The 26,767-nt window shown below is 37.5% G+C and overlaps 1 protein-coding gene across 2 annotated transcripts in view; it reads right to left on the reverse strand.

The window, feature by feature from the left end:
- The window catches only part of LOC110575484 (bifunctional heparan sulfate N-deacetylase/N-sulfotransferase 3), a 160,376-nt gene extending 143,403 nt beyond the window's left edge, over positions 1-16,973 (reverse strand). For both annotated transcript variants that reach the window (XM_021684466.1, XM_021684465.1), the window contains exon 1: positions 15,978-16,973. In XM_021684466.1, the coding sequence (XP_021540141.1) occupies positions 15,978-16,958 (981 nt within the window). In that variant the 5' untranslated portion in view covers positions 16,959-16,973. The remainder of the gene's footprint in view (positions 1-15,977) is intronic.
- Between the last annotated feature and the right edge of the window lie 9,794 nt (positions 16,974-26,767).

A 26,767-nucleotide genomic window follows, 5' to 3' on the forward strand; every position in this document is an offset into this window, starting at 1 on the left:
TAATTACATAAATATCTTTTAAATATTTTTTTAAAAGATTATTTATCTATTTATTTGACAGAGAGACACAGAGAGAGAGGGAACACAAGCAGGGGGAGTGGGAGAGGGAGAAGCAGGCTCCCCGCTGAGCAGGGAGCCCGACGTGGGGCTCGATCCCAGGACCCTGAGATCATGACCTGAGCCGAAGGCAGACGCTTAACGACTGAGCCACCCAGGCGCCCCTCTTTTAAATATTTTAGTAAGATTTTTTATAGATGCATCATAAGTTATTCAGGGAAACCAGAGTGTCTGGAATATCCTTCACCTGAGATGCTAAAGTCAGAGAGCTCAACCACATCTTCTCACCACATGCCCTTCCTCAGTGCTGTCAGGCAAAACATACGAGGTAGGCCAATGAATTCTAAGGATTCTAAATCTCAGAAAACGGTGTTCTGCTCACCCTATTTCATTGTACAGTTACTCTGTTCAGATCAGTTGATGCTGGGCTTCCCTTAGTAATGTTTTTTAAAGACATTCATAGTTTGAACTGGAAGAAACCTTAGAAATGATTAAATCCAACTCTCTCATCTCAGAAAAAGAAACTAAACCCAGAAATAATAATTTATAATTTGTAAAGTGCTTCCACATTCATAGGTTCCCTGCATTCTCACAATGGCTCTCTGGCCAAGGTGGTGCATTCTTTCCACTTCTGTCTTCACACGGGGGAATGAGGCCCTGAGTGGTTACGTGTCCATGAGCTGGTCACTGCAGGAACAGTGTGTGGGATACTGTGACTTGATATCTTCTGAAAAAGGCTGCATAAGCATTCTCCCGCTATGATATTGAGGTTCTTTTAATTTATTTTTTAAATTTTTATTTTTTTAAGGTAAACTCTATGCCCAGCATGAGGCTCGAACTCATGGTCCTGAGATCAGGAGTCTCTTGTTCTACTGACTGAGCCAGCCCCAAGGTTCTTTTAATTATGATAATTTTTATGAGATTTTCTGGGAATATCAATACAGAAAGGCTATATATCAACTTAGAAACATAGTGTTCTATTTATGGAAAGTGAAATAAAAGGGAGAATGTTAACTGACTAGAGAGACTGTAAGTGTAAGGAAACTAAATCTGCACTTTAGCTACATGAATGAACGAAAATTTCTGACATGTTAATTAAATTGGGGGCAATAAAGTGCAGAGACCGTCACCTCCAACTGGCACATATCTTTTTCTTTGTGAAAAAATAATATTGTATAGATCAATAATGACAGGTAACATCCCAATGGAAAAATGGACAAAGGGCAATTCTCAAAAGAGAAATAGAAATGGGCCATAAACATATGTGATCATCTTAACCCTCTGCCGCAGTTACACAAATTTAAAAATTAATGCAATAAAAATTCTTATTCATCAGATTTTCAAACGTTAAAGAATGAGTAAATCCACTGTGTGGTGGGACTTAAGGGAGTTTTTTTTTCTTTTCTTTCTTCTTTGTAGTTTTCTACATTATTTGATTGTTTATTACAAAGTGCATATAAAAAACAAAGTGCATGTATTATTTTACATATTTGAAAACAATGAAAATTTATTTTTATTTTGGACAAAACAAACAAACAAACCTAGCTCACATTAATTGGAGTTTCTTAAAGACAAATGTTTAGAGCTTCCTAACATAAAATTTCTTTTCTTCATTCAAAAAATATTCCCCTTGTTAACAATTTTTTAAGTCATCTGATGGGATAAGTCTATCCCACCTATAATTCAAGACAAACCTTTGTGATTTCTTTGATATTACATTATAAGCACATTCAATTACTTAGAAGAATATATCCCATACTGGGCGCCTGGGTGACTCAGTTGGTTGAGCGACTGCCTTTGGCTCAGGTCATGATCCTGGAGTCCCAGGATCGAGTCCCGCATCGGGCTCCCTGCTCAGTGGGGAGCCTGCTTCTGCCTCTGATCCTCCTCCCTCTCATGCTCTCTCTCTATCATTCTCTCTCTCTCAATAAATAAATAAAAATCCTTAAAAAAATTAAAAAAAAAAAAGAATATATCCCATACTTTCCTCTCATCCTCCCTCCCTCCCTCCCTCCCTCACACTGTCTCTGGTCCTTCTTTCCTCCCTACTCTTCTCCTCCCCCCCAAAAATAATACTACTTTTCTATCCTAGTTCTTAAACCTCTGGAGCCTTTCTTCTGACTGACCTGACATTCAGGTTCCTGAAAGATCACAGAAGCATGCACCATGCAAAATTATCCATTGTCTTCTTACTACCTCAAACTAAGCCATCCATTTGTTGGAATCATTTCTTCAAATGCTCTGCTTCTTGTGCCTTCATGTAGAATCTACCCTATCTCCACAAGAAGTTTCACATGTGTACACATTTGCTAAAATATTGTCACACAGTCTTGCTACATGGCATGGCTAAAAAATAAGTGAAAATAAGAATTCTTCCAGTCACAAATCAGTCTTCCAGTCTTAAAATCAGTCACAAAAACGATTAATTCTAATTCTATTATGATCTCTTTCCATTATATATTTGCTTACATATGTAGAATTAAATATTTTCATATAAAATCATTTTCTCTACAGAGAAAGATAATAGGACCCATGTCTTTGTATTTTGCAATAATACTGAATAGTTTATTTAAATCAGCATTTCCCCAGACGTGAATATTTATCAACTGCATTAGAATCACCTACGTGAACATATTAAACATAGACATTCCTGGACCCTCCTCCCTAGAGCTACCAAGTCAAAATCTGCAAGTGTAGGGTTGAGAAATTAGCATTTTTAAACAAGCATTTTTAAATGATTATTTTGCCTCTTCTGTGATTTGGAAACTCATAAGAATAGTTTCATCTTGATAAATGATTAAATATATCTAAGCATCTCTGAATGAAAGACTGTTTAAGATGAAACTAGTGGCAAATTCTTGGGCTGTTTCTTTAAAAAAACACTATATCACTCTGATTTTTATTAATTTACAAATCACAAGTTGATTCATCACTGATGACTTTAAATACATCTGTGTTTTAGGCTCATCAACAATAAAAATATAAACTGTTGAATATGGAGCTGAATATGACACAGATGATGATATGTTAGTGACTTGAAGGGTTAGCTTAAGTTTGATAATGATTTTGCTCCTTAGAGACATTCAGTTAAAATAGAGAACCAGTCTGAAAACTGTTGCTGGCTTAAAAATAAAGATGTGCAGTTAATTATCTTCCTAGGCTCTCCTTGTTCTTAGGGATGTTGCATTGACATTATGTCAATTATTTAAGTACAGAGCATTGAACACTGGGCCTCTGCCTAGGCTCTGAATTATCCCAAAGGGATGATGAACAGCCTCCTGTCACTGGCATCCATTAGAGACTGATCCCATTTAGGGAACCAGAACTTTTGAGTAAAATGAACAACTGGGTCTTCTCTGAGAATGACAACTGAATACTAACTAGTTCTTACGAAGTTATAAGTGACAATGATTTTGGAGATTTAATACTAGCAAGAAAGTTCCAACAAGAATGAAAAATACGGATTTCCTTTTTCATTGTTCATTTGTCGCTCCATCAGATCAATGACAATGCCCCTGTATCAGATAAGAAATAATAAAGATTGGGAAAGTGTTTTCTCCCTTTACTCCCTTCAAATGCTTATTACATTTCTATAGCAGATTAGCAAATTATGCAAAAAATCTTTTGAATATTAACCTAAACTATTTTTGTCAAAGCAAATACATTAGAGTTAAAATTTTCATTATAATACCTTCTTGCTTTTGAAAATATTGTCAGATAATTGTTAAAATGTTACACAAAATTTCTTAAAGGTATTTTTCAGTATGTCAGAAATCCAAGTCTGCCAGGACACAGCTATTAACTATTTTGCTGACAGCAACTCTAACCTTTGAAAAGCTTATTGTCAAAACCACTAAATTCAATTACTGGAAAGTATCAAGGAAGTTGTCTTTCTAATGTGAACTCAAATACCTTGTCTCTTAGGATTCCTAAGGAATGGCTGTGTTATATATGTTGTTTTGGTGTAGTAGATTATTTCATTCAAGATAAAGATAGTAAAGAACCCCCATTTTTTTGATAGATGATTGTTCAATGCCTCAACCAGCTGGTTTAATTTCTACACACAACGTTTCTTCCTCTTCTCTTTTTCTTTTCTCGGAAAGCTGATCCTACTCAGTATATATAGTTTAGAGGAAAAAAAAAATAGAGACAGTGAGTTACATAAAAATAAATCTGTAAATCTAAATGGGGAAACAAGAAGCAATGCTGTACAAATCCAAACACCAGAGAATCAAAGCAGGGTAGCAAGAGTGAGAACGGATAAACAGATGGAATAGAACTCCACTGTTTTTGCATTAGGGTAATTAGGGTAGGGGATTCCGAAGAGGGAAAGACTGATAAAATAAAACAAGGGTACTGAATCTGAGGTGGATACAGGAACATAGGGTAAGATAAAATGGAAAGAGGAAAAAAAAAAAAACCATAATGAAACTGGTGACTAGTGCTTAAGTAACTGTGTGGTAGTTCTAATGAACTGGCTTTTACATTTGGTTTTTAATTCATCTAATAATGGATGCACTTCTAGAAAAATGACATTAGAAACTACTGAAGTAGTAAATTGATGATAGTCACATATCTGCTCCTACTGAGCAGTCTTTGGAGAGCTAACTTTCTTAAACTACCGAAGTGAAGAAAGGCTTACTAGCTTGCCCATGTTAACTTCTAGAGTGTAAGGGATAGGATGAGTTTAAGAGCACAATAGTTTAATGGTCCTCAATTAATTACTATTGGTTCAGAGAGCTAATTAATTATTTAATTATATATATATGTCATGAAAGTTTCATTTTCCAGTGAGAACAGTAGTAAAATCTCTTGGGGGAATGAGTAGCTGTAAGAATTACTGGCATGATTAGGGGCGCCTGCATGGCTCAGTCAGTTAAATGTCTGACTTTGGTTCAAGTCATGATCTCAGGGTCCTGGGATTGATCCCACTGTCCAACTTCCTGCTCAGCAGAGAGTTTGCTTTTCCCTCTCCCTCTGCCCCTCCCCAAGCGTGTGTTTTCTCTTTCTCTCTCTCTCTCAAATAAATAAAATCCTAAAAAAAAAAAATTACTGGCATGATTACATGAAGAGCATAGCTTGTGACAGGCAGACAAAAAGCCTACTCCTCCCCCCAACCCCCCAAGATGTTCAAGTCCTAATCCCTGGATCCTGTGAATATGTTACTTTTTATGGCAAGTAGGATTTTGCAGATGTGATTAAGTTAAGGATCTTGAGATGAGGATTATCCAGGTGCGCCAATCTAATCACATACGTCCTTAAAAGTGGAAAACCTTCCCAGTTTTAGCCAGAGGGAGACGCGGCTATGAAAGAAAGGCAGAGAGAGATACAGCACTGCTTACTTTAAAGATGAAGGGAGGGAACATAAGCCAAGGAATGTGGGTGGACTGTAGAAGACGGAAAAGATGAGGCAATGGGTTCTTTCCTAGAGCTTCCAGAAAGGGACACCACCCTGCCAACACTTTGTACTTAGCCCATTGAAACCCATATTAGACCTCTGACACTCAGAACTGTAAAATAATAAATTTGGGTTGTTTTATGTCCCTAAGTCGGTGGTAATTTGTTACAGGAGCAATAGAAAATAAATATATAGCTATTTTAGTAATTGGTGGAATTAATAATTATAACTAATAATTATAATCATTGAATTATTAATATGAAAATGAAAAGCCACTTAATCTTTTAAGGTAAAATTCCAATATGCACCAAATGAGTAAATTTTAATACTTTTAAAATTTTAGTCCACTTAGAAGCTTAATAAAACAAGTTGACTATTTCCTTTGTCTATAAACAGTCCATAAATTATGTCAAGTGTGTCTCATAATTTATTTTATATCAACATTATGATTTTAAGATCTATTTTGTATCTCAGGCTACAGTTTTATTATACATAAGTGGCCTATAAAAGTTAAGAATAAAAAAAGTGCTTTAGCTATTCATTCATGCTCCCCAGAGACTAAGAGACAATATACCAGAATTTTCTGCATTTTTTGTACACTTTAAAAAATGCTAAAATCCCTGTATAAAGCACATTAAAACATTATAGGGACTGTAAAATCTGAGCATATACAGAAAGAAAAAAGTTAAATTACCTAAATTATGGGCAATTTCTGTTCTTTAATTAATCTAGCACCAAAAGTGTCTGTCACTATGCCACTTTAATTCACTACAAACTACTAAGCCGATTAACCTGAACTGTAGGCAAAATGCCTACTGTTACTTCAAATCTTAAAGTAAAGTCTACCTTGTCCATATCATTGTAGTTATAAAATCCGAGGCATTCCAAGAGGTAGTTGATACTAAGTTTTGTTCCACATTTATAATTAAATCCATGGCAAAGCTTCAGATATGACCCATTACGTTATAATAGACTCTATCTTGGATGCAATTTGCTATAAAATAGAATTTGGTAGGGAAGATTTGATATGGACACCGTAGTACTGTGTTCAGGTATAACTGGGAAGCAACATGAGGTGGAAAAGCTCAGCTTTGGCAGCCAGGTAGACCTGCATTTTGTATTCTGGGATGGGCACGTGCTAGCTGTAAGATCTTAGGCAAGTCAGTCTTAGTATATAAATCTCAGTTTCTTTATTTAAAGTGATGGTACTTATAGTCATTGTTTTATAGGATTTTTGTGAGTGTGGAATGACAATGAATGTAAAATAGTTAAAACAATATATGAACTCAATAAGTATTACCTGTTTGGGGAGTAGTTAAGTACCCTCAAACATATCATTATAAAATAACTACATCTTCTATGGGCCTAACACTATAAGCCATCATCACAGAAATACAAATGAAGATCCCTTTATATTTTGAATTACTTCCTAGAATTATGGAATATTAAAAAAATAAAAACTCTAACTCAACTCTCAATCCAGAGAAGCACATAACCCAGGCAGTGGCAAACAGGAAAATTTTCTCCTTTGTTTTTTACTTCTTTTATAAAAAAAAAAAAGTGTTTCATTATTCATCAGTGTACCCCTTGAAATCCCTATCACAGCACTTTGACAGAATAGATGTTAATAATTTTCTAAACTGAATTGGATTATCTCTAGAATCTAAGTCTTTACTCAGAGTTTTGGTCTTCTGATCTCCTGCTAGTGTGTGGAGCTTGCCATTGCCTGGTTGAGCTCTAGTACACCTATGATGGTTCTGCACTTTGTCATGCTTGGAAAGGAGATTCACTGTTTTGGGACTTTAACAATGTAACTAATCACCAAATATTCTGTTTATACATTCATATGGTGTTCCCCAATAGCTTTTGTCTCCTTTAAATGATTTAGAACTCATTGTTTTAGAATGGCATTGTGAAACAAATAACTCCTTAATATTAATGGAAATACATTCTATTTCACAACCTAACAAATTTAATAAAATGTATTAAGTGTAAGTTGATAATGTGTATGAAATAGTTTTTTTCCCTTTGCCTAAATTATTATCTTATTTCCCTATGTTAAATTATTGCCAAAAATTATTTCCTTAAAATTACTATTGGTATAATTGCTAACACACTACAACTATTTGAGTTTGATAAGAATATTAAGGGTGATGTATATTCCTGTAAGAATAAACAATTTGACACATTATGATACATTATGATAATGACACATTATGTCAAATTTAGAAATACTATTCCATCAAACTAAAAGAGAAACATTTCATGTACATTTATTAGAACAGTCCCAAATTGCCTAACTTTTTCACAATTCTAAGATAATTAGAGACCAGTGGATTCTGACATATTCCACTCCCACAAGCATTCAGGTGACTTCTAGGGATCCGTAATCTTCCTGATGTGAGCCACAATGGTTATACGTGAGGGAACTGTTAACTAAGCATTGTAAACTCAACAAAACTATCTTTCAAAGATGAGGCTGAATAAAGGCATTTACACTCCATAAAAAAAAATCTGGGAGAGTTTACCATGAATAGACTCTCATTAAAAGACCTTCTAAAGGATGTGCTTCAGGAAGAATGAGATTCATTCATTCAATAAATATATACTGAGCCCAGGCATACTTCTAGGTGCTGGGGATACCTCAGTGAACAGAACAGATGAGAAAGTCTTGCCCTCATGGAGCTGACATTTTAGTAGCCAAAGTTACAAAGCAACATAAATAAGTAAATATATATGGTATGTCCAGTAGTATGCTGTTAAACCTTTACCAACTGGCTCTTTGGGTGGGGCGGGGGTGGGGTGAGGGGAAGCCTGCATCTGTGCATTTGCCAATTTCTGTGGTGTAAATGCTACCTCCACTCCAAATTTCAACTGCTGGCTATGTCCTGAGGGAAGAGACTTACACAATTGTCCTGCTGAGCCTGCGTGAGCTGCTTTGAGCACAGCAGTGAGGATCCTAAGTGCTAGGGAGAAAAATGAGCCGGAAAAGATGGGGAGATTTAGGGCTTGCAATTTGAAAGAGAATGGTCAGAGAAAACTTCACTGAGAAGGTACAATTTGAGTAAAGAATGGAAGGAAGTGAGAAACAGAGCCATGCACCAATTTTGGAGAAAACCATTTTAGGTAGAGAGAACAGCAAGTGCAAACCCTGAAGCAGGAGCTGGGAATGGCAAGGAGGCCAAAGAGGCTCCTGCCGAGCGAGAGGCTCAGCAGTTAAAGGCAGAGTGTACAAGATTGTAAGAATTGAGGCTTAGGGTAAGATTGGAAGTCCCCGGAGCGTTCTGAGCTGAGGAAGGACAGGATCTAAATTATATGTTAATGGCCTCAGTCTGGCTTCTCTGCTGAAAAAGGAGTAAGCCAAGCTAATAAAACTTTGATGGTAGTCAAAATAATAATGTCTAAGATCTGGGATTCAACAGCAACAACAACAACAACAACAGAGTTAACATCCAAAACAGGAAGGGCTCATCAGCCAAAGGAGAGTGGGCATGATTGGAAATAAAGTACTTCATACTTTTTGACTGAGGTGTGAAGATATTGATTAATATTAGCTAAACATACGTTTAGCACATATGTTTAAATTTCTGGAGAAACTCCTAGAAGAATAGAAATAAAATATATACATTTCAAACCAGGAGTGGGTAGAAAAAAAGAAGGAAACCGACAATAAAGGCAATAAAAAACAAAGCAAAAAAAAGAACCTGAACAAGTGGGACAAATAGAAAGCACAAAATAAGATAGCTGAAATTAATCCATACACATTGATAATCAAATTAAGTGTAGATTGATCTTGTTAACTAAAAGACAAATATTGGCAAAGTAGATAAAAAGAAAATTAATTGACAAGTTGTTTTTTAAACTAATTTATAATGTCAAGACATGGAGAGAAGACAGAACAAATACACAAATGAAATAATGTGTAATTTTTAAATAGTAACCCCCCAGAAGCTGGTTAGGCATGTTAGCATTAAGGTAACCCCAGAATGATAAAATTTTCAATTAATATATAAATATATATGTAAATATAAATGTGTATATATGTATATATATCCTTAAATAACATAGCTTTAAAGTATAGAAGGTGATAATTGACAGAAAAGCAAGGAAATATTTACAATCCACTATCAGATTTGAAGAATTAAACACACCTCCTTTGATAACATCAAGTAGTATACCCCGTCCCTCCCCCTGCCTCCATAAAAAAAGATCAAAACAGTAAGAACAAAGAAGATTTGAACAACATAGTTAACAAAATTGAGCTAATAGATATACATTAACTGGAGAATTGTTTTTGTCAAGTACACAAGGAATAGTATATCCAGTCATAAAGTGATCCTAGCAAATTTAAAGTATTAGTTTCAAGCAGACATATGCTTCTAGACAAATTGCAATTAAAATGAATACCAGCAAATAAAAGATAAGAAACAGCAGAGAAAATGGAAAGGAATTAGAGAAATATAAGAGTGGGGGGGTTGGTGCTGTGTAGGTTTGACATCCACTCAGCGCATTATAAATAGTGAACTATCTGGAGAAATTTTTGTTTCCTTTCTATTTTTGCTTGTGACAGAATAATTGATTGCAGGTACCTTCCCCCCCTAGACATTTGGTATGTTAAGTTCTTTTTCAATGATTTTATGAAGCCTCTGGCTTTACTGTAGCTGGGGTAGTAAATATTCTGATGAGAGAGAGAAGTCAGGCAGCATAGAGATCACCTTTACACTCCAATTACAGCCTCCAGGGTTTGGCTCCTAGCTAGACTGAGAAGTCAGCCAAGTCCGTCTTTTGAGCCTGATACCACTTACTTCTCAGACCTTTGTGGCTTTTCCTACTTCTATTTTCAGTTCTTTCTTTTCCCTAGGCACTCTGGGATCTTTAGTTAGTGAGGAAAATAATGATAAAGTCACTGATGACATTGTACTAAAGATTTAAGAACTTCCCTCTCCTAAGGCCACTTTTAAAATGTAGATATTTTTAAGGGGTAATATACAACAGCCAAATTAAGGAACGGTGACCTGTCAGAAACTAGTGGGAAAGACTGGGGATAGTGTGGAGATGGAGGGGGTTGCTGAGTTGCTCACCTCCAGTCACACTGTGGGCACCTCTAGTGTGCTAATAATGTATGGCTGGGCTGGTTCCTCATTTCCTCATGGATGTTAGAAAGCCTGGCAAAAAGACAATGTGCGCCAGTCATAGAAGGAGGAGGGAGAAACAGGAGGAAGAGAGTGATACATAGCTCTTTTATTTGTTGAGAGTATAGCTGCAGAGAGTTCCGTAAAACTTTGAAAGACCCCCTTCCCTCTTCCACTTCACAATTGTCTTAGGGGTGAAATGTTATAGGAAATGGTCTAAGTCTAGAGATATAATGGATCTTACACCTGAAGTGAATTCATTCTTCTAAGGGAGAATGTGAATTGTTAATATTCATTTGGTCATGGTGTGCTTTCAGTGATATCTTTAAAATGATTTAATAGCAGAAACATCTATTCATAAACCACTTTCCCTCTCCAAAACCCTCTCTGTATACTTAGTCTCAGGAAGTCTGAGGACAGGTCCTAGAACACTAGGAACTTGAATATCACAAAACTAGTCCATGGTGAATTTGAGACAAGTCTTGTCCACACAGTTCAATAAAACACACACACACCCCTTTTTCTGACTTCAGTATGACTGAAATTAGTATTGACACTTTTGAAGAACATATTAATTGTCTAAACTGTATGTTCCTTGGTTCTCTAAGGGCTATGGCTTGTAGCTTATAAATTCTGCAGCTAAAAAGGACAACACCTTAGGTCTGTATTTTTTTTCTTCCTCATGAAGAGTCATATATTTTGTGCCATGTCAGCTTCTTAGTTGCTTTGAGGCTCCTTAAAAAGTGCTCGTGTTATTCAACAGTTAAATAAGTAAAAACTGATATTGCATTGCTAATTCTGATTTTTCCAATTAAATAAGGAAACACTTTTTTTGTTCCACATAAGGAAAAAAATGAAACTTTTGTAGTGATTAGTATAATTAAAATTTATGTGCTATATGCACCATCCTTCTAGTTTTGCAAGAAACATTCTATGTTGCCTTCAATTTTCTCACATTCTTTTCAATTTTCCTAACACTTTAAATAGGGAAAATATAATATTATTCATAAGTGGTAATAATTAAATAGAAGAACTTGATTAAAAATATTTCTATTAATTAGGTACTTTTAATTACCACATCCACGACCTTCTCTTAGATCACATGCTCTTTAATCTCTCTTCCTAGGAAAAAAGATAAGGTAAGGTTACTAACTAGGTTAACTAACCCCAGTTAGTTAGGAAGACTTATTGCTCCAGTTTGCCTGGGACTTTAAGTTTTAGCACTGAATGCTCTCAGTCCAGGGAAACCAGGATGGTTGGTCACCCTAACTTCTGTTCGCCCTCCAGCTAATTTCTCTATTCTTCACATCAAAATTTTTCCATTGAGTATCCTACACTCTTCTCCTCCATGTCTTAACTCTCTCATCTACTCCTGAACTTATTGCAACTATGCCTCTGCCTCGAGGCATGCCTCTGGCCCCCTTCCCCTGGAGTTTGCAAGCGTCTCTAATGACCTTCACCTTTTACCAAAGGAGACTTCTAGTCCTTGCCTCCATGGACCCAGCTGCTGGATTTTATACTGCAGATCACACCCTCCCTGACATTCTTCATTCCCAAGGCTTATATAGTAGTCCCCCTTATTCACAGGGGAAACGTTCCAAAACCAACAATGGATGCCTGCGCTTGCAGATCGTACCAAACCCTACATATGTTTTTTCGTATACATACATCCCTGTGATAAAATTTAACTTCTAAATTAGGCACAGGAAAAGGTTAACAACAATAATAAAATAGAATCATTATAATGATATACTGGAATAAAAGGTATGTGAATGTGGTCTCTCTCTCAGAACATCTGATTGTCCTGAACTCAGCCTTGTGATGATGAGAGAGGACAAAATGCCTACTGATGAGATGAACTGAGGGGAGTGGCGGAGGTGCTGTGACAAGAGTGTTAGGCTATGGGTGCCTGGGTGGCTCAGTCGTTAAGCGTCTGCCTTCGGCTCAGGTCATGATCCCAGGGTCCTGGGATCGAGCCCCGCATCGGGCTCCCTGCTCAGCGGGGAGTCTGCTTCTCCCTCTGACCCTCCCCCGACTCATGTTCTCTCTCTCATTCTCTCTCTCGCAAATAAATAAATAAAATCTTTAAAAAAAAAAAAAAGGAGTGTTAGGCTACTATTGACCTCGTGACCGTGTGTCAGGACGATCATCTGCTTCCTGACCATGGTTGACGGCTGGTATCTGAAACTATGGAAAACAAAACCACAGATAGGGGGGGACTACTGTATAACAGCATCACTTCTTAGTCTTTGACCCTGTTCTTTTTGACTCTTATTGATGAGATCATCTCTCTCCAGTTGTTTTCTGAAAGATGATTTTCCTCAAGATTCTATACTATACTCAGTCTTTTCCCCTTATCATTCTATAAGCCCTATCCCTGGCTGATCTCACATACTTTCATGCCTTGAATCATTCCCTCGACAGAATAGTAACTTTAAAAACTATGCTTGCTATCCAGACTTCTCTCGTGAGCCAACTACCTGTTAAAACATCTGTACCTGTATGTCTCAGATGCACTTCAATAATTTAACATTTTTAATATGGCCTCTAATTAGCTTCACTATGATCCTAGTGTTCTCTGGTTTTTGTTTGTTTTGTTTTTAAAGATTTATTTATTTATTTGAGAGAGAGAGCATAAGTGGGAGGGGCAGAGGAAGAGGGAGAGAGAATCTCAAGCAGACTCCACACTGAGCTTGGGCACCTGACGTGGGGCTCGATCACCAACTGAGACGAAACTAAGAGTTGCACGCTTAACCCACTGGGCCACCCAGGTGCCCCTCTCTCCTCTTTCTTTGTTGTTGGAATAATCAACCATTATTCACCTATGCCAAACATCTTAATGTTATCCTTGATTATATTCTCCTTCATCTCCACTGACCCAATTAGTAAGCTGTTCAATTTTACCTCCAAGATAGTTCTTAAATTGGTCCTTCCTTTTCAATTCTTTATCATTTCCTAGTTTCAAGAAATTTTCTTTTATCTGAAATATCACTGCTCTAGCCTCTGAAATCATCTTATTGTTCTAGCCTTGCCTTCAAAATCTGTCCTGCTTAATAGGACTTAATAGTTTCAGGTACACAGCACACAGTACAGTGTTTCCCAAGGCAGTACTTATGTAAACCATGTAGACAGCTTTGCTATTGCATTCACCACATAGCAAATGATCTACCTATTTATCAGCAACGCCCACCAAGACAGTAAACTCAGTAAGAGAGGAGCCATGCTTTATTTGCCTTTTTATGCCTGGTGCCTGCCTCTGTGCCTGGAATGTGATGTGGCCAAGCAGTTACTGACCAGGTAGATAGAAGCTCAGCACAATCATCAACTATGTGCTTTCTGGGCTTCTGTTACTATACTTTTCCCCACCCTCTCTTCTAAAGGGATGAGGCTATGGCTTATGATTCTATCTACATATTGCCAAAAATACCTCACCTGTAGTACATGCTTAATAACTAGCTATGGAATGAAAGAAGGAAAGAAGAAAGAAAGAAAGAAAGAAAGAAAGAAAGAAAGAAAGAAAGAAAGAAAGAAAGAAAGAAAGAAAGAAAGAAAGAAAGAAAAAAGGAAGGAAGGGGAGGAAGGGAGAAAGAAGGGGAGGAAGGGAGACAGAGAGAGAGAGAGAGAGGGAGGGAGGGACGGAGGAAGGAAGAGAGAAAGAAAATGTTTAGACTCAGGGCAACTGCATACAGTGAATTAGTGTTTTAGAAACAATCACAGATACAATGTAGAAGTAGTTTAAAAGCCCAAATAATTCAAAATATACTTTCTTTTAAGCCTTTGGATTGGTTAGAAAATATATTCCCATCTAAATGAGCAATTCATTAAATAATTTATATGCTGAATTCTTGTTAAGTGTGCTCAATTGTAATGTGTTTAATTTTTTATAAGCCTTAAAAATGGTTTAACCTTAAGAGCACTGAAGGCATTTTATATTTTGTATAATTTTAGAGGATATAGTAGGGTTTGCATATAAAACTTAGATTTATCTAGCACATTTTTAAATGGTATAACAACAGATTTTGCCAGTTTTAAAGAATTATAGTTCAGAAATCAAACCTTAAAAACATGTTTTATCATAATATTTTGAAATGAAAAAACTGGAAGAGAATTATATACTGTTTGTAATTTGCAAGTGCATAATGTTTAAGCTACCAACTTGGTTTTAACTTAGCTACAATTTTCAAGTATATTTCATAAGACTTAATGAAAACTTAAGCACAACTTCTATGTTAATTAATTTTTATTGAGTTAAAAAGAAGAGTCTAAAATACTGTGAAAAATATGGAGGTTTTTTTTTTTTTTCTTTCCAGTTTTCACACTCTCTTATGATAACATTTAATGGTCCTTCTGGTATTCTTAGCTCATTAACTAGTGTGATGAACATTACTATTATTTGCCAGATGCTTAGTCTTTATAGAAAAGAATGCAGTTTTCAAGATTTTTTTCCATCTGATTTAGTCCTTTGTATTTTACCAAAAGGTCAAAGCTGTACAGAATAAAAAATATGTATCAAAATCTCTCCTTTCACTTTTATGAGAAATCAATCTGTAGTATAAGAAAGATAGAATCCTATAGTATTTTGAATGGGAAAGTAAGATAAATGTAGATCATTTTAATTTTAAATTTCATTAATATTAAACAACCAGTTTTTTATGTAACGCAATGAATTCACAATAATCAACGATCTTCAAATAACTGTTTTCTATTTAAGGGCAACAGTTTTATACAGTGAGAAATCTAATACCGTATAAATGCAGCATGATGGGCTTCATATATGTACCAGAGGTGTTCAATGAATTCTGAAACATAATTTAAATCCTTATGTTTGTGTATGAATAAGTATGCTTGTATATTCATAGCTTTCCATATTTAGCAGTGCTGATTTTAAGAGTTCCAAAAAAATATAAGAGAAAATGAATTGCACATTTGACTTCCAAAAATACCTGAACTTGCTACTTATGAGATCTTTAATTCTTGAAAATTTGTGGGAGTATTTATTTTCATTAAAACAAATTCACTTTGATTTCATATTTAAATGAACTAAAGTCTTAGATTAGTAAGAGTTTTCTAAGGTAGATAGTTTCTAGAAAGTTAATTAAACAAGATGGTTTCTACTCTGTAGCTGTACATACATATAGTAAAGCATTTCAGGATCCTGCCACACTCAATCCTTTAGTGCAGTCTTCATTTTTCTTGATTCAGAGAGATATAGCCCTATATCTCAAATATAGCTGAGAGTAGCCAACTCATCCCAGTTTGCCTGAGACTTTCTGATAAAATGAAGATCCCATGTCCTAGGAAATCCCTTAGCCCCGGACAAACCGGGACAGTTGATAAACCTACTGGAAGATGACCCAAACTTTGAAACTTTGAGATAAAAAGGGCCTTACCTTAACATCATTGGTGTTCATTCTTGTTCCCTCCTTTCCCACAAAAATATCATCAATATCCACAAGAATGTACCTGTCCAAGGACAGTGTCAGCCTCTTTCCTGACAAGAAGGAAACCGCGTCTATGAAGATGAGCTTATGCAACCAAAAGTTCAAGTTGTTGCCAAAAAAAACTCTTTGAATTCCATCATGAAGCCCCAAGTCGTGTATGACAGTGGCATAAAAAGCACCTTTAGAGATGGGAGGAGAAAGGTTCTCTGGGGTCTTTACTTTGGCAAATATTACTGGTTGGTAGGCTGAGTGATTAATCTGGAAAACTGTCCAGTCAGTTCCAGGTAAAGAACCTTTTTCAAGCTTGGAAGATTTGGTCACATGAAGCAATGGAGAATGAGGATTAATACAACAATCTTTTACTGCAAGGTTTCCGTATATGGAGAAAGGGAAACCTTTCAACTGAAAGCTCTGTAGACTCTTCTCGCTAGTTTTGTGGAATCCAATGACACCCACACCATATTCCACACAGTATTTATCTAAAAGGCTTCGGTTCCAAGAGTCCATATTTATATACTTTAATATATTCTCATAAATAACGAGAATATATTTGCCTTTAGTTTTTTCTATAAGTGCTGGGAGATCCCCCTTTCCAGGAGCAATTTCAATGTGATACTGGAACCTACTGGATTCTAGAATCATAATTATGTCTTGACCAAGCGATGAGTATTGGCTCTCCACAAACACCAGGACTGTGGGGTCTGTCCTCGAGGCATCAGAAAGCTTCATTGTCTTGACTTCCATAAGCCTGTATGGTAGGTGTTGGAAATCTGCACAGTCCACTTCAGACATCACCTCGGAGGGCTCATTTTCCTGTTTGTAGCCATTGTACAGGTAGTATGCAGAAATAATAATGCTCACCATACAAAATGTGGCGAGCAGAATAACTGTCCTTTGAAAGTGTCTGTGAAGCTTCATGATAAAACTCATGTTGCATATACTTCCCTCAGACTGTTCCAATTGAAGCACCATAAAAAAAGAAGAAGAAAAGAAAAGATGGTGTTCAGCTACTTTTCCGGTCTCCGTCAATAGTTTATGTCACCATTGCAACGCATTTGTAGCACTGGATCAGGACTCACAGAAAATATGGTCTGAAAAGTGGAATAAAATAGAACAGAGTATCAAACATTCATTCTGCGGCATTAAAACGAGCAAGTTTTTTCCTGCTGATTGACATGAGTAGCAACCTGTTAGGCAGATGAATGGGTGTATGGTCTGTAAGGAAGCCTCTTTTTCCTCCTGCCAGGTCTGGATGAGGATGTGGGAGGGAAAGAAATGGGAAAAGGGCTCCATATAACAGAGGCTCTCCATCCTTCATACAGAAAATACACTGGGCTAACCAGAAATTTCCTTTTATTCACTGAGCTTTGCATCAAACTCTGTAGATATCATATACCTAAGACCACAGAGAGGTCACCTGAGCCATGCACTGCCCTATCATGTAATGCATACACAATGCATATGTGTTTAAGTACATGTACTGAACATTCATAAAAGTTTGGACATGTTTCATTAGGTGCTATAGTTAGGACACTAGTTTCTGCTGTTTGGAAAAGAGCGCAGTAATTACATGAAAAAAGTACTATAAAAGTGTTTTTTTTAAAAAAAACAATGAAAATGCTTCATGAAACACCTTGTCATGCTATAGTTTCAAATCCCTTTCAAGACTTACTAATCTTAGAAAAATTTAGTAGCTTTTGAAAAACAATAAGAAAGAAACCTGAGTGCTTCTTAGAGCAGAAGTTTATTAGAGTCTATGGTCCTGGCACTTTTCAAGGAAATATGGAATATAAAAGAATTAAGGAAGGTCTTGTTATTGTCCACAAGGCAGGCTGAAAGGGTTCACTGAACCTCTACCTCTTATTAACTGTGTCACTTTGGCCCCAGTACCTTTTTTTTTTTTTAAGATTTTATTTATTTATTTGACAGAGAGAGACACAGCGAGAGAGGGAACACAAGCAGGGGGGAGTGGGAGAGGGAGAAGCAGGCTCCCCGCTGAGCAGGGAGCCCGATGTGGGGCTCGATCCCAGGACCCTGGGATCATGACCTGAGCTGAAGGCAGACGCTTAACGACTGAGCCACCCAGGTGCCCCTGGCTCCAGTACCTTTTTTTTTTTAAAAGATTTTATTTATTTATTTGAGAGAGAGAATGAGATAGAGAGAGCATGAGGGGGGGAGGGTCAGAGGGAGAAGCAGACTCCCCGCTGAGCAGGGAGCCCCATGCGGGACTTGATCCCGGGACTCCAGGATCATGACCCGAGCCGAAGGCAGTCGCCTAACCAACTGAGCCACCCAGGCACCCGGCTCCAGTGCCTTTTAAGTAAAATGATGAGGTTAGAATAAATAATCACCAGAACATTCTGGCTCTAAAATTCTGTGATATTCACCTATGAAATAAGGAATGAACAATACTTTGAATAATATATGTTTATCTTTATGCATAATACATTCTGGCGTATAACTGCAGGATATTTACAGACTAAGATTCTTATAAATAGGATATTTATCCTGTAAATTGTATATTATAATTATTCGTTCAAATATTTAGGGCATCTATATCATTCATTCAAATATTTATGGGGTAACTATCTTTCTATTTAAAATATAAATGGTCAACAGAGTGAATTTCCTTAAGGGGTCCAAAATTATAAAGTAGAGACAATGACTAGCATGACAATAATAGATGGTTGTTGAGTAGAGACAAATGCCTCTAATGAGATGAGAGAAGTGACCAAGGCAAGTAGGGAAGCCTGCAATACTCCAGGGGGATGTAGGATTTGGGCAGAGCCCTGAAGGTGAGGGTGATGTAAGTAGGCATGTGAGATGGAGGGAATTTATAGAGTCAGGGGTGAGCACAATATTGGGCAAGGAACACTCTGATGAAGAATGGAAGGCAAGGGTATGAAGTCCCCCCAAAAATAAATTGTACAAAGTATGGGTACCTTAGATTATGGAGAGATTTGACAGCATACAAGTTCACGGTTGAGAAAACCCATTGGGAGCCATTCTACTTTTCTGCTTTGGGGAATAACATGGTAAGGGTGAGATTTTTCAGGAAAATGAAGAACTAACCAATAACGTGAAGGATATCCTAGAGCATTGTTTGAGAGTCAAGGCTGGCAAGCCGAGGCAGGCTTATTTCTCACAATCCAGTCATAAAAACCATTAGTGAGCAGAGGGAGAATGTGGGAAGGGGCAAGTCTGAGGGACACTGCAAAGAAAGGAGGAAGAGAACTTGGGTCTGGCATGGGGTTTCTGTGGTACACCACCACTCTGCCAAGTAAAATGGCATCAAGTGACCTGGCATGCTTGATAATAAATCTAATATAAAGGATAACATTCTACTCTTTTAAACATTCAAGCCTAGTTGTAGGTGCAATATAAGCAAATCGAAATTACCAGGACAATGCAGAGTTTCCACTGTAATTGTAGTTATTTCATTTTGAAAAGTAATTGCACTTTAAAAGTTATGTACATGTTTATGAATAATATAATAGTCTGGAGCATAATAGCAGGATATAAAATCTCATATCTTTCTATGCCTGTGTTTCAATTTTAGCTGTGAAGTGTTTTTGACTGGATACAAAATGTATTACCACATTTTGCATTTCAGATAGCAGTGTTTCATCATTTGTTCTTATTGTCAGAAGTGAAAGGCATGTAACTCATACTAATCTTATCTGTCATGAGGCAAAGTGGTGAGGAGTACTTGCTCTCACTATTTAGGATGGATATTAGGAACCTATTAAAGCTACCTTCTCCAATACCTGGTATAAAATACTGAAAGACCTCTCTTTTCTATTGAACTCTTAAAGTTTCCTCCTGAAGCCAAGGGAATTCCAGCTTATGTCTCTGAGGGTAGGATTTGGTCTAAGATATTTAAATGGACACATTAGGATTCTCTAAGTTTTCTTTAAACTTTTTTTGACAGCACACTTTGCTCTGGCCAAATTTGGTCCCTGGTATAGAGTCTCAAAAGTTACTGTTCCTACTGCAACCTCATCCACCACCAACTACTTCCCATTCTCTGTATGTCTGTGGGCTCTGAAAATCTCAGAATGCAGTGAACTGGTGCTGCCCCTCCTTCCGTGTGGGATGCCACTAGGGCAGCTTCTCCTGAGCCCTTCATTGGTGGGGATCACTGGGAAGACAGGTACATGTGGAAAATTAAGCTCCTCCGCACAGTTCCCCTGTGAAACCTTCTCAGATGGAGCTGACCTTCCAAACGGGGTAAGACCAGCAGTGACACACGGCCACTGTAGAAATGATATCTTCTTTGTAATTCTTGGCACTATTGTAATTAAAACTTTGTTTATTGTCCGTCTGTCAGTCTCTCTTATCCAACTGTAAAACACTCTTAAGAGGGTAGAGATAAGGCCTCTATCACTGAGCCCCTAGTCCCAGGCACAGAGTAAGCACCCAATAACTGTTTGTGGAATTAGTCAAATAAAATGGCATATTAACCTTACAGGCTAATTTGACACTTCTACTTTTTTCTAATGTCATAACTTATTTTTAAGGTTATATATCACTATTAATATGATTACAATTACCTATACACTAGCTGGATTTAATATCTCTGTTTTACTTAATACTAAGAAAATATAATCATGCCATCCTAACATAGGATAAAAGAAGCCACTATGGTAGATATTAAATCTTCACCCACCCAAAGATTCCCATCAAATAATCATTCTGCCATCAGTCATTAGGCATTTGCTGAACACCCAGTTTGGGCTTAGGGCTGTATTAGGTGCAAGGGACACCACAGAGGTAATACTAAGAGTGATTCTTGTCTGCAGAAGCAAGGTCTCTGTTGGGGGAAATGACTTGTGAAACAACAGCCAGCACCAACATAATAGGTAGTGGTTCATACTGTACAGACTATATTTGTTACAAGTTTCAAAACCAAGATTAATGATTAATTAAAGATTAATGAAATTTAGGAAAGCAGTTTCTAAGAGACATGGTGCTTCCAGAGGACATGACATGATGGGCAAGATTTGGATATGAGGGCGGAATGAACATGTTAGGCAAAAATACCTGGCAAGGGGGGGGTGCCCGGCTGGCTCAGTCGGGAGAGCATGTGACTCGATCTTGGGGTTGTGAGTTCAAGCCCCAAGCTGTGGGGAGAGCTTACTTAAAATACCTGGCAAGGTTGAAGAAATGATATGGTTACAATATGTTTATCTGAGAGTGAGACTAAACTAATATGATACTATGTGTTGGGTTGAAAATGGAAATAATATTTCATTCAAGGAGTCCTGCAGATTAATGAATGTCCTTGGAAGTGACTGTGAAGCACAAAGTGTGGACTTGGAAACAGACAGCATTAGATGAATCTGAACAGAAGAGAGACAATAAAAATCACATTTACAGGTGATTAGTGTAGCAGTGGCATCTAGAATGGGCAAACAGCAGTCATATGAACAGAGAGTATATGCTACATTGTACAGAATGAAGAAGGAGGTGGAGTCAGGACAGTCCCACTTAAGGGGCTGCTGCACAATCCACGTGGGGAGTGGTGTGAGGCCAGACTAAGGTGGTTATCAGGGGGAATAAAAATTAAGAGAGACAGGAGAAAAACAAAAAGGAAATGATTACTGATAAATTATGCTTGGGGACTAGAAGAAGAAAAGTGCCAGTATTAGAAACGCGCAAGCTTAGAGTGGAAATTGGCTTGAGCTAATGATGTTCACCTAAGGTTCAGACAGGTGACTAAATGATGCACAGGGAGATGGCAAAATCATAATATTCTATAAAATAGTTGGATGTTGACAAATAAAAAGGACAAGGAAACATTTGAAATTAATGGGTCATAGGCAAATCTGGATATGCTACACAAATTCAATTCCTCAGGAAAGCCTTTTCTGACCAATTTACTCCTCCCCCTTCAGACCAGAGCCCCAGATGATGTAATCTAATTATAATTACATTTTATTTCAGGCTTTTATCACAACTCTTACTAAATGTCATTAGCAACATTATTTGTTTAATGTCTCTCTTTCTTGTTAGACTGAAATTTCCAAGGGTATAGGGTTTATGTCATTCCCAGTAATCTTTCAAACAAGAAACAGGATAAAAGCATTTTTAAAGGCTAACAAGAGCAACAGGCAAACACTTGAGTATAGTGATTATTGTATTTTTTTTTTAAGATTTTCCTTATTTTGAGAGAGAGCACAAGCAGGGGGAGCAGCAGGCAGAGGGAGAAGCAGGCTCCCAGCCGAGCAGGGAGTCTGATGCAGGGCTCGATCCCAGAACCCCGGGATCATGGTCTGAGCCGAAGGCAGATGCCCAACTGACTGAGCCACCCAGGCGCCCGATGATTGTATTCTTGAAGTACTCTCACAAAAATACATTGAAAATTATAGACTTTTGCAGGGTCTGAAGAATTCTCTAAATGACTAAAGAATAGGCACACTAGCCTCCATGTCAGAGAGTTTCCATGGACACAACTGTCTTTACTACAAGCAGGGAGCTGACAGCTGTGCTTGCATTTGGAGACCTATGATGAGGAATATGCTGAATGACCAAGGAAGTGTAAGTTAAATTAGAAAATCAATAAATCATTTAGACAGGCATTTTGGAAGAGTCGGAGTAGATACAGGCAAGTTGCAAAGTTGGGCTGGTTATAAACATCACCACTTCATCAGGATTTCCTATAAGGCACACTGAAGGAAATAACATCATATGGGAAGGTAGAGTAACAACAACAGCAACACAGCTAAATTAGTGAACACTTACTACATGCCAACGTGGAGTTGGGCCCTTTAAAAGCTAAGTAACTTGCGCAGGATGCCACAGCTCATAATGGTTGGACTGAAATTGGAACTTGACTGCCTGCAGTGAAGATGCCATACACCCAAGAAAGCAACTGCAACACTTTTCATGCTAGGAAAATGTAGGAAATGGATAGTGGGTAGCTATTATCTTTAGATGCTGCAGTTTCTGCATATGAAAATGGGGATACTTGTGGTACCTATTAATAGGGTTTTAATGAGGATTATGAGATAAACTATAAAAAGCTCTTAGAAAGTGTCTGGCACATAGAATGAATATACCAAACGTTACCTGTGATGATGATGAGGAGGAGAATGGTGATGATGATGATGATGATGATGATGATGATGATAATATAACTAACATAGGAAATGGGAAATATCTTGAAGATGGCCAATAAAAATTCACTAAGGGCTTTAAAGGGACAGCTATAAGCATTCCAGTGTAAGCAGAGTTGTGGGAAGAGCAGGAAGTCCACCTTTGATGCAGGAAGCTAAAGTCAGAGCAGAGGAAGAGAATCAGAGGCATAACCCAGCATCATGTCCATCCTTGGGCTTCTTCTCATTCCTTCCCATTACCCCAGATGAGCTCACATACTCACTGGCTTTCGCTACCATCTATGCTCCAATAAATTCCAAATGTTCATTTGTTAGTTTAGCCTCCTTCCTCTGAGCTCTAGGATTGCAAATTTGAACTATCAACTTGATATAATAACAACAACAACTCACAGAAACTGTATTCTTATTATATGCCAGCCACTGTTTAGCTCCACTGGATTCATGTTACAAGAGAACTCAGCCTGTCTAAATTGGACTGTGTGATCTACTCTCTAAAACCATCTTCATCTTCCCACGACCATGTAGTAGCTCATCCTTGACATCTTCTTTTCCGCTTACCTCTGCTTATCTAAATAAACCCAAGTCCTCTCATTTCCATTTCCCAAAACTCACCTCACCTCTTCAATATACTGCTCTTTCCTAGGCAACGTCCCTCTCACTTGAACTACTGCAACATCTAGACTCCTCATAAACACTCTGGGCTCCTTTTATACTTTTCTCAGTGCAGCATCAAAGTGCAAATCGGATTGTTTCTTCCCAGCAGAAAATTTATCAATGGCTGCTTATTTCACTTACTGATTAAAATGCAAACTCCTATACATGCCCTACAAGACACTGTGAGGAACGCTTCCCATTCTTACATCTCAGGCCTGATTCAATGGTGTGCTCCCCTCCAAATTCCAGGTAAAGGGGTCCTCTTTCAGTTCCCCCAAAGCAACCACCTCTTCTCTGACTCAGAGTCTTCTCACATGCTGTCCTCTTTGGAAGGACTTCCAAACTTCCTCTGGAAGTTTTCTCCTGTGTCTTCATCTGGCTTCAGCCTCTGAGTCCTACGGCTCTAAGCATAAATGATCCTGCCTCACAAAAGCCTCGATTCCCCAGATCTGTCGGGTCTCCCTCTTTACACACTCTCACATCACCACCTACTTTACCTCCGCAGCACATTCCATAGGTATAATTAGCCATGTGGCTTTTTGTGTAATATTTCTCCAGAGATTGGAAGCATTTGTAAGTACCTGTCCTGTTCACCTCTATCTTCTAGATACCAATCCATTGCTTGAAGTAAGAACATCCCGCTGAATACTTGTTAAATGAGTGAAAAGAGAGCCTGTACTAAATTTTACAACTAGCAGCTGCCTTCACAAACTAGGGCAGTGATTAAGTCAACCATCTTCCGTGAATGGATACCTCCACAAGTCACATTGGCCTCAAATAGTCAGGGTGATAATATAAACACTGTGAATGGCAGTGACCACCTTGACCACAGCCATAAGTCAGGCACATCCAGAAGGTACCTTTTATTGGATCTTACTCGAATACCTATTTTTCCCATTCTGATATTTTTTCAGAATTTGGCATGGCTAGAGTTGCTTTGTAATGCATGTGTATTTAAAAAGGAAAACATCTGTTTTCCACCAAGGAAGCATTAGCCATTATTTAATTATATACCATTAACAAAAGGCAGAGGGAGAAATTATATTTTGGAATCCTAAGCCATTCCATATACATAGAAAAGAACTGAATATATATAAACATACATTTTGCAAAGTATTGTGATCTCTGCAAGGGGAAGCATCTACTTGTCACTGGAACCTATCTTTCCCACTATCTTCCACCCGCCATCATCCTCAAGTAAAAATCAATTTCTAAAGGCAATAGAATCACGTTGAAGTTGGCAGTACAAGAAATGTTGAAAAAAAAGATTGCCATCTGGAAAATGAGTATTAATAACTAAAGAACTTCAGGTTCTAACATAAATGAAAGATATTTAAAAGATCTTGACAACATTCCCCTTTCACAAAATTAACTGTATTTTATAGTGTTGGAAAATGCATTGGGAGGCTTCAAATACATTACATGAATTTGCTAAAAGTAATTTAGTGGTATTAAAAATTGACAAAGAACATGCTCTTCTCTGGGAAGAAATGTGTGAAACTGTGTCATGTTAATTGAACCCTGCTGTGGTAGGCAAGTCAGATGCTGATTTGCATGGAGTAAGACCAAGAATACACTCTGTCCCTAGAACTGTGGTTTGTCTTTGGGATGGATGGGCAAATAGCTGCACTTGGGGGCACTGGCTTTGTTTGATATATTAAATGGAAAAATGCCTTTCTATTGCAACTTTCCCTCCTTCTTTGTATTTAGAAATTATCAAGGAAACAATCTTTTTTTTTTTTTTTTTCACTTCTCTCAGTGTTATGCCAGCCAGTGAGGCAAGACAAGAAAACTACCCCACTACTGCTTGCTGTTTGTTCTGCCTGTATGACTTAAAGGAGAAAATGTCTCCCAAATCCCCTTAATTGAGCTACAATGTATACATCACTGTATGCCTAATAGCAGGGCATTACCACTACTGCCAATGAAGCTTTCAGGATCTACTATAACCTTTGTTGCTTTTATTCTTCTTCAGAGTCATGGGAACAAAAGTATTAACCTAATCTCTCGTTTGCCTAGACCATACGATGTAAAGTCACAGATAAATTTTTGGCTATGTTTTAGGGGAGGTTATATGAACCAGAGAAGCAGAGGCAGCCGATCTGCAGAGAGGATAATGGAAAAAGAGCAGAGAGGAGCAATGAAGAAATACGATAGGGAGTCCTAGGAAGTCTGAGGTCTTGCTCTATTAATCTCTATCCTATGGATGCATCAACAAAGAAGTCAGACAAATTCTTCCTCTGTTACCTTAGGCATCTTTTTGAGCAACTGACACTCAACCCAATTGGGCTATCATGGGAGAGGAAAGAAATCACCTAAACTGGACTATATATACTTCCTTAGGGAAGGCACCACATGTAATGGTCTTGGGCACTGGTTTAAGCCTGACACAACAATAGGTGCTGAGTAAATATCTCTTGAATGAATAAATGCTCATTTCATATGTAGGAGTACATAAGGGTAGAAGTGGTAGAAATGACTACAGTGGTACATGAATTGCCTCTATTATATCAAGAGACATATCAAGCACAAATTCTTGAAAACCTATAGAGAGACAATATAATCTAGTGGTTCAGGGCATGTGCATTGGAACCAGACTCAAACTGAATCCCATCTTTACCACTTGCAGGTATATGATCTTAGAAAGGTAAGTAACCTCTCAGTGCCTCAATTTCCTCATTTGTGAAAAGGAAATAATTAGAGCATCTACCTCAGATAATCTTTTTGAAGATTACGTTGAGCTAAAAATTAATATATTAGTGCTTAGAACAGTGCCTGGACAAAGTAACCATTATGACGGCTAACTGTTGTTTTAAAAAACTTTCGTATCTATTACTAAATATCTAGACAACAGTACTAATCAACAAGTCTTGCATTATTAATTTTTTTCATGTCTATTTGTCCTATCTTTCAAAACAATTTCTACAGTGTTGAACAACAAGGAAGATAGAAAAGGATCTCTGAGAT

Source organism: Neomonachus schauinslandi, chromosome 2 (genome assembly GCF_002201575.2).
Source record: "Neomonachus schauinslandi chromosome 2, ASM220157v2, whole genome shotgun sequence".
Taxonomy (NCBI): Eukaryota; Metazoa; Chordata; class Mammalia; order Carnivora; family Phocidae; genus Neomonachus; species Neomonachus schauinslandi.